Raw genomic sequence first — 16,943 nt, forward strand, 5'->3', positions numbered from 1 at the left:
AGAGGAGCTCCAGCGGCGTCTGCCTCTTTTAGGACGGCCTACTCAGCGTCCAGGAGAGGGCGTTCAGGCTGTTCCTCCAGAAGGAGATAGAGTGGGAGGCCCCCTACTTCTGCCCAAGCCTCAGGTTGGGGGATGCCTCAGACATTTTTGGCAAGCATGGAAGGCCCACGGTGTGGAACCCTGGACAGTATCCGTACTGAAGGAAGGGTACAGACTACCATTCCTAACAGAACCTCCGCCTCTGATTCCAGCCAGCCTGGCAGAGTGGCTAGCACCCAAGGACCCCTTGAAGAGGGCGACCCTTCAGGAGGAAGTATCCGCGATGTTGGAAAAAGGTACGGTGGAAGTGGTCCTACATCCGGGCCCAGGCTTCTACAGTCTTCTCTTTCTGGTGGAGAAAGCGACGGGGGGTTGGAGACCGGTGATAGACCTGTCAGCCCTCAACAAGTTTGTGTGCAAGACCGACTTCAAAATGGACACCCCGAAGTCGGTCCTGCAGTCCTTGAGGGAAGGGGACTTCATGATGTCCATAGACCTCAAGGACGCATATTTTCAAATCCCGATCCACCCCTCAAGCAGGAAGTTTCTCCGGGGGGAAGTGGGGTTCCCAGATCCTGCAGTTCAAGACCCTCTGCTTCGGATTGTCAACAGCTCCCCAGGTATTCACGAGAGTCTTCACGACAGTCTCTGTGTGGGCTCACGAGCGGGGTATTCGCCTCATTCGATACCTGGACGACTGGTTACTCCTTTCCTCCTCAGAGGAAGTTTTGAAGGAGCAGGGTGTAAAACTAATACAATTCTGCAAAGTTCTGGGTATCATGAGCAACCTGGAGAAATCAAATCTGTCTCCCTCCACCAGGATGACTTACTTGGGGATGGTGCTGGACTCCCGCCTAGTGAGAGCCTTTCCGTCGGAAGAACGGTTGAACAACCTAGAACAGATCCTCCAGCCTTTCCTTTCGGGACAGCCCAGGAGAGCCAAGGACTGGCAGAGGTTAATAAGTCACCTAGTATCATTAGAGAAACTGGTTCCCCAAGGGAGGCTCAGAATCAGGAGCGTCCAATGGAACCTGAAGGGGCTCTGGAGCCAAGTGGACTCGCCCTACAAGTTAATTCCCGTCCTTCCGGAGGCAAAACACTCCCTAGAGTGGTAGCTATGTCGGCCGAATACCCTCTAGGGGATGCCCTTCGCAATCGAGCCCCCCGAGATGCTTCTCTTCACAGACGCCTCCAAAGAGGGGTGGGGAGCACATCTCCTCAACGAGTCAGCGAGAGGAGCTTGGACGGACAAAGAGAAAGATCAACACATCAACGTCCTAGAGATGAAGGCAGTTCGAGAAGCGTGCCTACAGTTTGTAGATCTTCTGAGGGGAAACACAGTGGCGTTGATGTGCGACAATGCCACTGTAGTAGCGCACAGTGGAACCTCTACATCCGAACGTATCTACATCCGAATTTTCCAACATCCGAAGTAAAATTCGAGCAAATTTTTTACTCTACACTCGAATTTTATTTCGACACACGAAGTAAGCAATTTTCGTCGTACCGGTTGTATCCGAATTTTTCGACAGGCGAAGTACAATTCGAACACGTTCCGACTCTACACCCAAATGTTTTTTTCGACACCCGAAGTAAACAATACTCGTACGCGTAGTCGGTGCTCATGGCGCTTGAAGTGTTTTTTTATTTCCGCCGATAGAAGGCAGCACATCGACCTCGGAAGGACGCTCAATTAGCGGGGCTTGGGTCAGTCCTCTGTTCTCGTCGGCTTCTTACGGTTGTGCACTGTCCGTTCTGCTATTAACTCTGTTTTAATCATGATTTTTTACGTGCATCCTTTAACGGTAATTTACGTAAAGTATGGGTCCTAAAAGGCATAGTTTTGCCAGTGGTAGTGGTAGTGGTGAGAAAAGGAAGAAGGAAATGCTTTCTTTAGAAATTAAGCAGAAAAATTATTGAAAAACATGAGTGAACTTGCTAAACAGTATGGCCGTAATATGTCGACGATCTCGACAATCCTTAAACAGAAGGAAGCTATTGAAGCAGTGAAACCTTCTAAGGGGATCACCATAATTTCCAAACGCCGTACCCCTATCATAGAAGAGATTGAACGACTTCTACTAGTGTGGATTAAGGATAGAGAGATCGTTGGCGACACCATCACCGAGACCGTCATCTACGAGAAGGCGCACGCCATCTTTACGGACTTGAAGGAGGAGAGCTCTGGGGGTGATGCTGGGGAGAGTTCAACCGAGCCTTCCTCAGATGATTTCAAGGCATCTCGTGGCTGGTTCGAGAAATTTGAGAAACGGTCCGGGATTCATTCAGTTTTTCGCCACGGAGAGGCTGCTAGTGCGGACACAAAGGCTGCAGCTGACTTTGTCAAGAACTTCGAAAAGATCGTGCAGGAAGAAGGCTACGTAGAGCAGCAGGTGTTTAATTGTGATGAAACCGGGCTGTTTTGGAAGAAGATGCCGAGTCAAACCTACATCACTGCCGAAGAGAAGAAATTGCCTGGGCATAAGCCAATGAAGGATCGGTTGACTCTTGCCCTATGTGCCAACGCTAGCGGGGACTTTAAAGTCAAGCCCTTACTGGTTTACCATTCAGAGAACCCTAGGGCCTTTAAAGCACACAACGTCGATAAGGATCAGCTTCATGTTTTCTGGCGATCCAACTCGAAGGCCTGGGTCACTAGGCAATTCTTTGTGCAATGGGTTAACCAAGTTTTCGGCCCTTCTGTGAAGAAGTATCTTCATGAACAGAAATTGCCTTTAAAGTGCCTGCTATGCCTTGACAATGCACCCGCTCACCCCCCCGGACTTGAAGATGATATCTTCGATGAATTCAAGTTCATAAAGGTGCTGTATCTTCCACCGAATACCACCTCTATCCTCCAGCCCATGGACCAGCAAGTCATCTCTAATTTTAAGAAGCTGTACACCAAGCACTTATTCAAGCAGTGCTTTAATGTCACGCAAAGCACCAACTTAACTTTGCGTGAATTTTGGAGGGGCCACTTCAACATCGTGCACTGCTTGAAGATCATAGATCAGGCTTGGGTTGGATTAACTCGACGGACCCTCAATTCTGCCTGGAAGAAGCTGTGGCCTGATGCAGTTTCTCCCCGAGATTTCGAGGGTTTTGACCCCGAACCTGATCCCGTGGTGGGTGCAGCGGAAGCTGTAGAGGAAATCGTCTCCCTTGGCAAGTCCATGGGTCTGGAGGTCGACGCAGATGACATCACAGAACTCGTCGCCGAACATCACGACGAACTTACCACGGATGAGCTCAAGGAACTCCATGCTATGTCGGAGTGTATGAGTGATGACGAAGAAGGGAGCGAGGAGGTAGAACATGTGTTAGGTTCGGCGCATATAAAAGAGGTGTTAGGAAAATATCAAGACGTGGTCGACTTCATCGACAAATACCATCCAAAGAAATTGCAGGTTTGTCGTGTAGTTTCTCAATTCGATGATGTTTGCCTAACTCACTTTCGAAACATTCTGGAAAGCCGTACCAAGCAATTATCTATCGATAATTTCTTTAAAAAAAACCGCGAAGCGAACTCGTGATGAAGAGGATGTAAGTGATTCGAAGAAAACGGCAAAGAGTGAAGCGGAAGAAAGTGAAACAAAGAAAACGGAAAAGAGTGAAGCGAAAGAAATTCAGTCAATTTTAAATGTAGAGAGTGAAAGTGATTAAAATTACGTAATCACCAAAAAGAAAAAAAGAAAATGTAAAAAAAAATATAAAATATAAAAATAAAAAAAAATAAGCTAAGTTATGTTAAAGTTCACTTAGTGTAAGTTAGAATAAGTTACGGTAGTGTACGTTTATCGTAGTTAACCTCTCTACCTCCTCGCCGGCCGTCCGTCTCCTCTCTGCGTAGCAAGACTAACATCACCTGCGCTGGAGTTTCTAAGGTAAAGTGACGCTAAAAACCTGTTTCTTATTTATCATTTTTTGCTAATTCTTCTTATTTACATGTCTATTCTTCTTATTTACATGTCTATTCTTCTTATTTACATGTCTATTATCTAATTTAGTGTTCATTATTCTCATGGGAAAATTATGTGTAGTAGTTTATTAAGAAGTTATCATAGGTTTTTGGGCTCAACCACGGATTAATCCTATTTCAATGTATTCTTATGGGAAAATTCGTTTCGACATCCGAACATTTTCTATATCCGAAGTTGGTTCTGGAACGGATTAAATTCGTATGTAGAGGTACCACTGTACATAAAGAAACACGGAAGTCTAAAATCGAAGGAGTTGTGCGATCTCGCGTTGGAGATCCTGGATTGGGCCGAGTCAGAACAGATCGTGATTTCAGCAAGGTTCATTCCAGGCAAAAGGAATGTCCTAGCCGACGGGCTCAGCAGGGTGGGCCAAGTAGTGGGTACCGAGTGGTCTCTTCTCCCAGGAGTGGCCAGGCTCATCATTCAAAAATGGGGCTCGCCGGTGATAGATCTCTTTGCAACCAGACTGAACGCACAGCTCCCCGTATTTTGTTCTCCTGTCCCAGACCCAAAAGCGGCGTTGGAGGATGCTTTTCAACACAAATGGGTCAACCTCGACGTGTACGCTTTTCCCCCCTTCGCATTGATCAGGCAAGTGCTCAACAGAGTACGGGCAGCTCGAAACTTAAGGATGACTTTGGTAGCTCCCTGGTGGCCGGAGAGAGAGTGGTTCACGGATCTAAGAGATCTGGCATGTCTTCCCCCGTGGCCTCTGCCCGACAGACCGGACCTACTACGGCAACCACACTTCCAAAGGTTCCACGACAATACTCGGTCTCTTCGCCTTCACGCTTGGAGACTATCGAGCGACTCCTGAGGAAGGAAGGATACAGTATTCGGCAGGTACAGCGGAAAAGATGTCGCGTTATCTGAGACGATCTTCAGCAGCGGTCTACCAGGCAAAATGGGCTACTTTTACGAAATGGTGTGCCTCTAAGAACATCAAGCCTCTAAAAGCCTCGGTTCCGGATATTGCGGATTTCCTCGTGCATCTCAGAGACGGGGTGGGCATGTCAATACCGGCCATCAAAGGAGTCCGTGCGGCCTTGGGCCAAGTTTTCCTTCTGAAGGGTATTGATCTGGGCTCCTCTAGCCACATGTCTATGCTCATCAGGAGCTTCGAACAAGCATGCCCTCCGCAAGCCTCCAGGGTACCGCAGTGGGATGCGGCAAGAGTATTAAAAATGCTAAGTGAACCACCTTTCGAACCCCTCAAGGACATAGTGGACAGGGATCTCACTCTCAAGACGGTCTTCTTGTTGGCCTTGGCCTCAGCTAAGAGAGTAGGAGAAATCCATGGGTTGTCCTACGAAATCTCTCATTCGAAAGGGTGGCAGGAGCTCTCCTTCAAGTTTGTCCCTTCTTTTGTAGCGAAAACACAGAATCCAGCGGTCTGAGACCCTAAGTTCGAGGGCTTCTCAATGCCGGCTATTCCTCGGACAGGGAATCCAGAAGATTTGAAGTTGTGCCCCGTCCGAGCCGTGAGGAAATACCTTGAGAGGACGGCTAACCTCCGCCCTGGTATCAAAAATCTTTTTGTCTCTACGGGTGCAACGAAGAAGCAGGTATCTAAGAATACCATCTCCTTTTGGCTGAGACAGGTGATTGTCAGGGCCTATAGCAATGCGGGTCTTCCCCTGACAAGTAATCCCAGGCCCCATGACATTAGGGGTCTAAGTACATATCTGGCTTTTGAGAGGAACATGGCGGTGGGCCAGATCCTTAGAGCAGGCACCTGGTCAAACCAGTCGACCTTCACAGCGCATTACTTCAAGGATTGCTCGAGGAAATCTTTAGATGGTTTCTCTATTGGGACAGTCATCTCCGGCTCCAAGCAATTTAATGGTGAAGCCCCAGGTACAATCGTGGATAGCAAAACCAAGAGACACAGGTTCGTTCCCTTTCACCCTTGTCCCTTTTCCTTTCCCTACTCGGAGATAGTCCCAGATACAACCCGCAAAAGACACGTCTTCACAACTTTGCCACAGGACTCAGCATCATGGAATTTTTTAAAGGGTAAGTACTTAGATACTAACATAAGCTCTTTGTGTAGTTTTCCCTATGTTTCGTTTTCCGGATATGTTAGAACCTAGTTCCCACCTAGGTTCCTGGATGCCCGGTTAGCTTGGTCTAGAGTTCAGGAAGACACTCCCACCTCCTAAAGTGTAAGTCTCCTAAGAAAGTAGTTTGAGGTAAGTCTCTGTGTTGGAGCAAATCACAAATTTTAAGTAATTTGTATTTTTCCTAAGATACTTACCGAGAACTACTTTCGGGTAATGGACCTCCCTTCCTTCCCCGAGTGCCTTACTGACCCTTAAGACTTTTTATACCATCCAGGAACTTACTGAGGAGCGAGACCCAAGCTAACACCGACCTGGCTCGGGACTAGCCTCTGGGCACGTTCTCCTTACGACTGGGTTAGACTGGGTTAGTCCCCATAGAAAACGGAAGTAGGGTAGACTACACAAAACTCTGGTCGGTTGAGAGGAGATTCCAGGTACCTCCTAAGAAAGTAGTTCTCGGTAAGTATGTTAGGAAAAATACAAATTACTTAAAATTTGTGATTTTCTGTTGTTGGTATCGTAGAATGGGTATCCCTTCCCTCAATGTCTCTATTCCAAAAACAGCGAAGTTTTTTTTGTATTCCTTCGGTAAGAAATGCTCTTTTCTGTGTCGGCAGTCAAAGGCTACAACTCAGCCTTAGTTTCGCCTTTAAACTGAAGGGAGTAGATATTTTCTCCTAGTTGGAACTTAACCTCTTCATACAAAGTTATGAGATTACTTGTCCCCCAGTCAGAAGTTAGACCACTTCCTTGTAACTTGGTTAGACTCCTTCATTCTCTGAAGGGTCCTCCCTACGAACCATTACGCCAGACAACAGATGCCCACTGTACTCTGAAGACAGTGTTCCTACACGCTTTGGCTTCGGCCAAGGGAGTCAGTGAACTGCATGGTCAATCATACGACATTTCCTATTCAAGAGGATGGGGAGAGGTAATTCTCAGCCTCATCTTTGAGTTTATTGCTAAGACTCAAAATCTGGGGGTAGCGGATCCTAGATTCAGGCCGTTCAGGATCAAAAGTCTTCGTTCTGTAATTAAAGAACCAGACCAAGTGGTACTTTGCTCAGTGAGAAGTCTTAGTGTTACTTGAAAAGAAAAGCAGCAGCTCGCCCCCGTGTGCTGGCATTCTTTGTCAGCACAGGGAAGGTCAAAAGGAGGGTCACAAAGAACACCATCTCGTCATGGACTCGCAAGGTCATTGACCTTGCACATAATCCTGACCCTCCATCATGACGATCCAGAGCTTATGACGTTAGGGGCATTGCAACATCCATGGCGTTCAAGAAAAACTACTCTGTGGCACATGTACTGCAAGCAAGCATGTAGAAGCATTAGAAAACCTTCCCCACCCACTACCTGCAAGACGTGACACACAGGAGAATGGAAACGTTTTCCATTGGTCTGTGGTGGCTGCACAGCAAGTGATTTAAACACCTCAAACTCCATGATGAAGTAGCAGAGGTTTGGGGTCTGAGATTACCCAGGTTAGTTTGTGGTGAACGAGTTAGAATGACTGGCTTCTTTCTTTCCTTCACCTTCCCCTCAATTGGGAGAACCAGCAGCACAGTACTCAGCACAGCTGACCTCATTTTTGTAGGTAAGATCCAATTCCCTTGTGTAACCTGATGTAGAAATAATACTGCTTGGGTCCTCAATACTTTTAGTGGGGGGATTGGGTAAAGTCTCAGTACATATTCTCAGATTACTATGACTCAGAGATCCTCTTAATAGACCAAGCCACATTGCTAGTGTTGCAAACACACAGCTAGCACAGGTTCTGCTCAACAATTTTAGCAAGGTGCAGAGTTCCTACTGCAAACGATCTATATCGTAGAGGAGAGAACCCCCGGTCAAATGCCTAGAGCCAGTTGGCATGGACTTCCTCCCTTCTAAGAAGTAAGTCATCCCCTATAAATAGCAAGGGTTTGTATAGAGTGATGAAACAAATGACAAATTTGGAAGTGAATTGTATTTTTCCTAACGATAAAAACATGGAGCTATTTATACAAAATGGCCTGCCAGCCCTGTCCCCCAAGAAAGTCCTGCCTGGATGCAAAGTGGGTGCTCAACCCAGGTATATGAGTAAGCAGGGTAGCAGGCTACCCCCCACCCTTCCCGCTAACTAGTGGTTGAGGTAGTTATCCCTCGCTAAAATCTTATGGTTCGTCTTTCAGTAATATCTCCTATAAATATCCCCAGGTTTGTATCGTTAGGAAAAAATACAAATTACTTTCAAGTTTGTTATTTTTAACGTATTTTCCTCGACCTTTCTTGAGACTTTCTTTTTAATTTTTCTAAGTTATTAGTCTTGTTATTTTAACCCTTTTACCCCCAAAGGCCGTACTGGTACGTTTCACAAAACTCATCCTTTTACCCCATGGACGTACTGGTACATTCTTGCAAAAAACATCTATTTAAATTTTTTTTTTTTTGCATATTTTAGATAATGTTTTGAGAAACTTCAGGCATTTTCCAAGAGAATGAGACCAACCTGACCTCTCTATGATGAAAATTAAGGCTGTTAGAGCAATTTAAAGAAAATATACTGCAAAATGTGCTTGAAAAAAATTAACCCCGGTGGGTTAAGGGTTGGAAATTTCCAAATACAGTAGCCTGGGGGTAAAAGGGTTAATGTTCAATATTCTTTTTTTCATATTTTACTTGAAATATAAGAGGGCATATACTGTGCAGTGTCAGGTTGTTATTGAAGACTAATTAATGAAGATCCTTTGCTTAATGTTTCGATTAACCAAGTTTTCAATATAGCTTAGCCTAACTTTATATAAGGCTAACCTAAGATCTTCCAAGTTGTTACCAAACGAATTATGAATTAACTGTGACTGAAAGGGGTTTTGAAAATTGAAATGTGCTTTGATTAGCTTTCTCTTGACTAACATGACATTAAAAATCAACTAGTACTGTACTGTATCTTATAAAACCAAAGAATGTTTTAATCAACATACAATATTATTACCATGAATGGCTCCTCTCAAATGAAGATTCTAGTCTTTCAAAGACTGTGTTTATGGTAAGTTTGAGACTTGAAAGTTACATTGAGATATCCATGCAGATCATATAAAAACATAATTCCAAGCTCTCCTAAATTCCTAATGCAAATGACATTGATCTAAAATACCAATCATCCATCCATCTCATTTTGTTAAGATACAGTATCCCGATTTTAAGATATAATTCTATTTCAGATTTTGGTCCTTATACAAAAGAATCAAATACACAAACTTCGTGATGACAGAATCATAGCTGAAGACCTTTTGGAAATGCCTGCTGGTAATATTTTTATTTTTTTTTTTTACCTAACTAAGTACAGCATAGTCAATACAGTATAAACGAGCTTTGAGGCTCACTAGTTTTATTTACTTCAATGAATCTTCCTAAATATTCATATGCTATATAAGATTGGTTACCAAAAAAAAATGTAAACTAGAATTTTATGAATAGAACTTACCCGGATTCATATGCTATATAAGATTGGTTACCAAAAAAAAAAAAAAAGTGTAAACTAGAATTTTATGAATAGAACTTACCTGGCAGTATATATATATATATATATATATATACATATACATAGCTATAGTCTCTGACGTCCGGCAGAATTTTTCAAAATTCGCGGCAACCGCTGTGTGGTGGTTGTGCGGTTAGGTAGTGAACACTCCTTACAGGGTGGTACGTGGAATCATTCCCGTTTTCTGTTCTTCAGATCATCTCTGCCGGTTGGACTGACAACATCGTTGGTCCGCCATTGGAGTTTTTCGTTCGTTTTCCCTGTGTCGCTGTACTGGACTTCTTTTTTGGTGACGTACACTGATCCAGGGTTTTGGCAATCGCTTTTGTTATTATTCTTTGACTATTTGTTTGTTTACGATGACTGATAAACTTCATTTTCGTGTTTGTGTAAATGAGGTATGCAAGGTGAGGTTACCGAAAGTTTCGGTAGACCCTCACACTGTTTGTTTAAAGTGCAGGGGTTTTGAATGTGCGCTTGATAATAGGTGCAAGGAATGTGAGGTTTTGAGCGAGAAAGAATGGTTAAGTATGAAACGCCATGTGCGTAAGTTAGAGTTAGATAAAGCCAGGAGGGCTTCGAGATCTAAATCTAATTCTGCTAGTGAGCTTAGCTTAAATATTTCTTTGGATCCCTTAATTCCTCTGTAGAAGTTGAACCTTCTCCTGAGGTAGTAGCTCCTGCTCCTTCTACAGGAACGGTATCTACGGATGACCTTCGGTACGCCAGGATGGCGGCTGAGTTGAAGGCTATTAAAGACCAGCTTTAAAGGTAAGAGTGAGAGTGTGATTAGTGTTTGTGAAAGTGCAGTGGAGGTGGGAGCTGATCGAACCTGTCACGTCCCTAGGTCTAGACCTCTACCAAGCTCCCAGGACCAAGGGAGAAGGTACGTCGACGGCCGCAAGGGAGTGAGAGGTACGCATCCTCGGTCAGCCGTCGCCTCAAGCAGTCCTGTTGCTATTTCCCAGGCTGCTCATGACCGCCATGGAAAAGGGGTGTCGGAAGTGATGGTGTCTTTCCCGAGCCCCTCGTCTAGACGCAAATGGCGATATGAAGCTTCGAGACTGACCAAGAGGAGATGGAATCAAGCTGACCAGACCCGTTCTCGCTCTCCCTTATCGAGTAGCCCGGAACCTTTTCCTTCAGAGGATGATTGAGATGCCGTTCCAACGAAGAGGTCAAAGCCTAGAAATGGAGGGAAGGAAGATTCTCCTCTTCTTGCAAGTGACAAGAGACTATCGAGAGAACCTCCTACGACCAGCGCTACTCAGCAGCCATCGCCTTCGGAAATGCAGGATCTAGCAGCAGTCGCGAAATCTTTTATGAAAGTTATGCAGAAGCAGCTGTCTTCTCTGGTACAAGCTTTCAGCCGCCCTTCCTCCCAGTCGGGCAGGCTTAAGGACGACACTTTACCAATTAAAAATTGGCCTCTTAAGAGGGAACGGAGTGCCTCTCCCAGGGAACCGCGGCGTGATTCGTCAAGCGCGCGGTACCGCGCTTCTTCCTCGACACGCCACTAGGACGCTCACGATTCTCGTTGCCATGACGCTTCCGTCTCTCGCTCGCGACGCCAGGACGCTTCCAGCCTCCCTCTCCCGCTCGCGACGCCAGGACTCTTCCAGCTCCCCTCCCCAGGACGCTTTCGCTTCATGACGCCAGGGCGCATTCAGCTTTCGTCACAAGGACGCTTCCAGCTCTCAGCGCCAGGACGCATCCTCCTCCCGCCTCGAGAACGCTTCTAGCACGCGACGTCAGGACGCCTCCGGCGCGCGGTGACAGGACGCCTCCGGCGCGCGGCGACAGGACGCCTCCGGCGTGCGGCGCCTCGATGTCAGGACGCATTCAGCCCTCGCCAACAGGACGCATCCGACGATTTGCTTTTCTCGGACGCAGATGAACAATTGGAAATTGATCGGCTTGTTAAAGCAACCTCTGACTTAGTTCCTGCAGCCCAAAGTGAGACCGAGTTGGAACTAGGGCAAGATCTAGAGGATATCTCAGAGGATGAAGATAAGCCTGCTAATGCGGCTGCAGATTATAAGGTTCTCTCTTGCTCCCTCCTTGAGCTTTATGGGGAGGAGTTTGAATCTGCTGCTCCTCTTTCTCCTCAGTTGCAGTTTAGCAGGTGAAGGCCAAAAAGCAGTCGGCTTTCATCAAAATGAAGCTGTCCATCTCAGCTAGGAAGGCTCTCGCTAGAATGGATGACTGGCTGAAGGAGCGTAGGCAAGCGGTCAAGACCACCTTCTTGTTTCCACCAGCTAGACTTGCGTCTAAGGCGGGCATGTGGTACGAGACTGGAGAAGCTCTAGGCCTGGGAGTGCCTGCCACCTCCCAGGGGAACTTCTCTGGCATTGTTGACTCTTCCAGAAAACATGCCCTTAACTCGGTGAAGGTAATGTGGTCTATGTCTGAGCTTGACCACGTCGTCAAGGGAATTTTCCGAGCCTTCAAAGTCTTCAATTTTTTGGACTGATCTCTGGGTACGCTGGCCAGGAAAACAGAGCGGTTGGAAGATACAGAAGACCTTACTAGTATTATGGCCTACATGGACAAAGCTCTTAGGGATGGGTCAAATGAGTTGGCTTCCCAATTTTTGGCAGGGGTTTTAAAGAAGAGGGCCCTTTTATGTTCCTTCACTTCTAGAGCAGTTACAGTTGCGCAGAAGGCCGAGCTCCTTTACGCCCCTCTATCGGAGCACCTTTTTCCTGAGTCCCTGTCAGGGACATTACCCTTTCTCTGGCACAAAAGGCCTCACAAGACCTCATGTCACGTTCTGCAAGGAAGCCTTTACAAGCGGTTCCTTCGTCATTGAAGAGAGAGGAGAGGAAGCTTCAGCAGCCCTTTCGAGGTAGATCTCCGACAAGAACAGACTTCAGGAGATGGGCGGTAGAACTAATAGGGTTCGTTGAGATCCCGCCCCAGGAGATGAAGCTCAAGTCCTCCAGACAGTGGTAGAAGCAAGACTGTCACTTTTTGGCAGGCTTGGAAGAAAAGAGGGGAGGACGCCTGGTCCCTCTCGGTCATCAAGGAGGGATACAAGATCCCCCTCTTGAAGAAGCCTCTGCTTTCAAATACGCCTCTATCCTTGGTGGCGCAGTACTCGGACGTCGGGAAACAAGAGGCTCTACTGTATCTGGTGAACCAGATGCTGGAGAAGGGAGCAATAGAGCCAATTCTGGAACTATCATCCCCAGGCTTCTACAATCGCCTGTTTCTGGTCCCCAAGAGCTCGGGTGGATGGAGACCAGTGCTAGATGTCAGCGCTCTGAACGTCTTTTTGGAAAAGACAAAATTTACCTTGGAGACGACTCAGTCGGTGCTGGCAGCGGTACGTCCAGGGGACTGGATGGTGTGTGTGAATTTACAGGACGCTTACTTTCACATCCCCATCCATCCGACTTCGAGGAAGTTCCTAAGATTTATGATCCAGGGCAAGTGTTTCCAGTTCAAGGCTCTTTGCTTCGGCCTCAGCACTGCTCCTCAAGTCTTCACCAGGGTAATGGCAAATATGGCAGGATGGCTTCACTAAGAGGGGATAAGAGTATCTCTATATCTGGACGACTGGTTGATAAGATCCTAGTCAAGGGAGAAATGTCTGGAGGACCTACGCAAGACTTTTATGATGGCTCAGGAACTGGGTCTTGTCATCAACAAGGAGAAGTCCCAGACCGAACCGAGTCAGACAATTCTTTATTTGGGGATAGTTCTGAACTCATCCATGCCAAGTTCTCCACACAGTCTGTCATATCATTTAACCTAAAAACAATTAGTGATGATATTAAAGTACATGTCAAACCCCGCTTAAATTTTAGTTATGGCAGGGAGTAGTTTTTAATAAAGACCTGTATGAATTTACAGAAGAGGAGATACTGGCCATGTGTCATATCCCCTTGGAGGTATAACGGGTTTCCCCGAAAGTGGGAGACTACTCTTTGTCGTCTCCGCATTGGTCACACTCGTGTGACACATGAGTTTTAGCTGGTTGGATAACAGCAACCATATTGTGACGACTGTTTGGTACCATTGACAGTGAGATATTTGTTAACCGAATGCCCCATATATAGTAGTGAGAGAAATAGATATCTGTTTGAGGCTTGAGGTGAGGATGACAGGTTCGTCCTGGCCAAGATTCTTGGACATGATGTGTCCTATCCTGCTAGTGGTATTTTTAGCTTTATTACAGAAGGAGGTCTTCTGAAAGATAATTAACTTTTAAAATATCTTTGCTTTTATGGTTTTAATTGAATATTCCTTTATTTTTTATTTACAGTAAACGATATCACCATTAATGACCTTAGATGTCAGGATGCCAGAAAATATCAAATCAATCAATCCAATCTGTGTTCTAATCTACCATCAGAATGTCGGAAAGGGTTTGAATTCTGAGGTAACTCAGGAATGGAGGACAGTTCCCTCTCTGTAGTATTCGTCTGGTCAGCGTGACGAGGCCATGGTCAGAAACAGGACCTTTTGACCCAGTCCATGGGGGACTAAATCCACTAGAGGTGGGATTTTCAGGTAACAGTCGGTCATAACATTCGGGTGGCAAAAAGCCAAGAAAGTCATAATCAGGATAAATGGACACAGCCAAGTCAGAAACAGGGTTTTCGGAACTAGCAGGTCTAGACCAGTCTGGACTGGAACTCATGCAGCCAACAGGAAGTGGTTCCAACAATGCTGCCATCAGGCAGTGTCTGCAGCTCATAGGTGACTTTATTCTTGTGTACCTTAGTAACATGGAATACCCCCTTACACCTAGGGATGAGCTTGTTCGACAGAAGTGTCCCAACTAGTGCACTTTCTTAAGAACCAGAGAACCCTCCTTAAACGGTTTGTACCGAGGATATCCATCAGCCCATGGCTCCCTCGTTTTTGCTGACAGCAACGGTATACTGTCAACATCGTGAGCACTCTTCAGTTTGTTCTCAGCTGGAGTACAGCAAATCTCAGTGTGGTGGGAATGGTTTTAGCTGAGAACTGCTCGGGATAAGTACTGGTCCCATTTCCGAGATTCCCCAGAAATCACCCTCAGTAACTCACCAATGGTACTGTTTACCCGCCCCACTGTACCATTACTAGAGGGTTTATGTGGAGTTGTTTTCACTTGTATAACATTGTACTCCTTCAACAACGCGGTAAATTCCTGGGAAATAAACTCATGGCCGTTATCAGTAAATATCTGGACTGGAACACGAGGAATAACAGGAAAAACTTGGTCTTCAAGCGCCTGACATATTCTACTGTTCTTTTAATACCTTATGAGTACTGCCGTCACCCACTTGGAATAATGGTTGACTACCATCAGACACCCAATAAAACCAGTACTGGTTGTTAGGAGACTCACAAGGTCCATAGCAACCAATTCAAAAGGAGAATAGGACACTATCTTCAAGGTGGGCAGGGCAACTACCTCCCTTGAAACCTTACAAGTCTGACATTCCCAACACGTCCGGCACATATCCCTGACTATGCTATTCAAAGATTTGTGCCAAATGAGTCGATTGAGCTTGCAGTCATTTTCCTGATCCCCCAGTAAGCCTTCTGGAGATGTGTCTCAGCAACTAGGTCTTTCAGGACATTGAAGGTGACTACTGTGACTACTGAGCCATCTGGGTTCCGCTTCACTAGCAAACCGTGGTGCACTTCCAAGTCAGACAAACTTATAGGGCAGATAGGAGCGTGGAACTCGATATGCAGGAACCCTGGAGTAGATCATCTTGATGACAGATTATATCTATCGATGATCTCCTTGGATCTTGGTCACCTGACTAAAGGACAGAAGAGCATTCCCAGAGACCACTCCAAGATCAGGTTCAGGATCAATCACCTTCATAGCAATGGTCTCGGTATGCAGTGGGTAGACTGAGAGTACCTTGAGAGACTATTGAAGAACAGCAGTGTGGTCATACACCAACTGTTCTCGGGGTGAATAGTGTCACGTTCATTTTCCCTTTGCCTACATGTACACTGAATAGTCTGGCCTATTCTTTACAGATTCTCCTCTGTCCTCATACACCTGACAACTCTGAGATTACCCAACAATCCTTCTTAACCCAAGGGGTTAGCTACTGCACTGTAATTGTTCAGTGGCTACTTTCCTCTTGGTAAGGGTAGAAGAGACTTTACTTATGGTAAGCAGCTCTTCTAGGAGAAGGACACTCCAAAATCAAACCATTGTTCTTTAGTCTAGTAACATAGTGCCATAACCTCTGTACCATGGTCTTCCACTGTCTTGGATTAGAGTTCTCTTGCTGGAGGGTACACTCAGACACACTATTCTATCTTATTTCTCTTCCTCTTGTCTTTTTTTATAGTTAATATATGAAATATATATTTTATTGTTACTGTTCTTAAAATCTTATATTTTTCCTTGTTTCCTTTCCTCGCTGGGCTATTTTCCATGTTGGAGCCCCTGGGCTTATAGCATCCTACTTTTCCAACTAGGGTTGTAGCTTAGCAAGTAATAATAATAATAAGTGCACAAAATAAGGTTTCTTATATCATTACTATATCTGCTGCCAAGTGTTGAGACATATGCATACAACTGGACTGACAAGGTGCCATTCTAGTTAAATACTGGATTACAGGACAATCCTCTGGCACTTCCTGATCATCAGTGATCAAGCCTTTAGTGTCATGCACACGAGCTTTGGTCTCCGTCTTATGTCCCAGAATCACGTCAGTTGGAGGGACGTAATTACAGAGCTCGATCAGAGGGTTAAAATGCACTCCAGACAGACACTGAAGATGCACTCACTGAAGGTCAGTCATGGATGGATCACAATAGACTACAGGCCAAGTGGGACCCCAGTGGACCCAGATTTCCAGGTTCAATAGCTTAGACGCTGCCAAGAGCCACTCCAGAGCTGGAACTGTACCTGGAAAACACATTGCCTTGATCCTTTTCCTGCTAGTCTTGTCCAGTTTGAAGCCTAGTTGACTGGTGTCCTTCAGAAACTGCTGAACTAAAGCATCATGGAGCTTGGCTCCCTTCAGCTGAGAATCGGGTGTGACACCTGACCCTTCCACCTAGCAGTTCAAGACTAGCTCCAAGGATTCTATGAGAGAATCTGGACCACCATAAACCTCCTCATACAAGGTCAGTCCAGTAGGCAACTTTGGAATGGTGGGTTCAGTAGCAAGCAGGCAGTCGGTTAATGCAAGCCAGCGGGGTAACTTGTCTCCTGCGGCATTCTGATCACTTGGACAGAAGTTAACAGAAAAGTTAAATTTTAACCGGTCCTCCAATGTCCGTGCTAGATGACTGTCCACCATCTTCATGTCATGAAAATACATCAGGGGACAGTGCTCGGAATGAATTATGAAGAACTAACC

At 45.8% G+C, this 16,943-nt stretch overlaps 1 protein-coding gene across 1 annotated transcript in view; it reads left to right on the forward strand.

The window, feature by feature from the left end:
* The window catches only part of LOC137623637 (malate synthase-like), a 177,630-nt gene that overhangs the window by 144,772 nt on the left and 15,915 nt on the right, over positions 1-16,943 (forward strand). Inside the window, exon 9 of the mRNA XM_068354470.1 lies at positions 9,289-9,373. Coding sequence (XP_068210571.1) covers positions 9,289-9,373 — 85 coding nt within the window. The remainder of the gene's footprint in view (positions 1-9,288; positions 9,374-16,943) is intronic.

Source organism: Palaemon carinicauda, chromosome 30 (assembly GCF_036898095.1).
Source record: "Palaemon carinicauda isolate YSFRI2023 chromosome 30, ASM3689809v2, whole genome shotgun sequence".
NCBI lineage: Eukaryota > Metazoa > Arthropoda > Malacostraca > Decapoda > Palaemonidae > Palaemon > Palaemon carinicauda.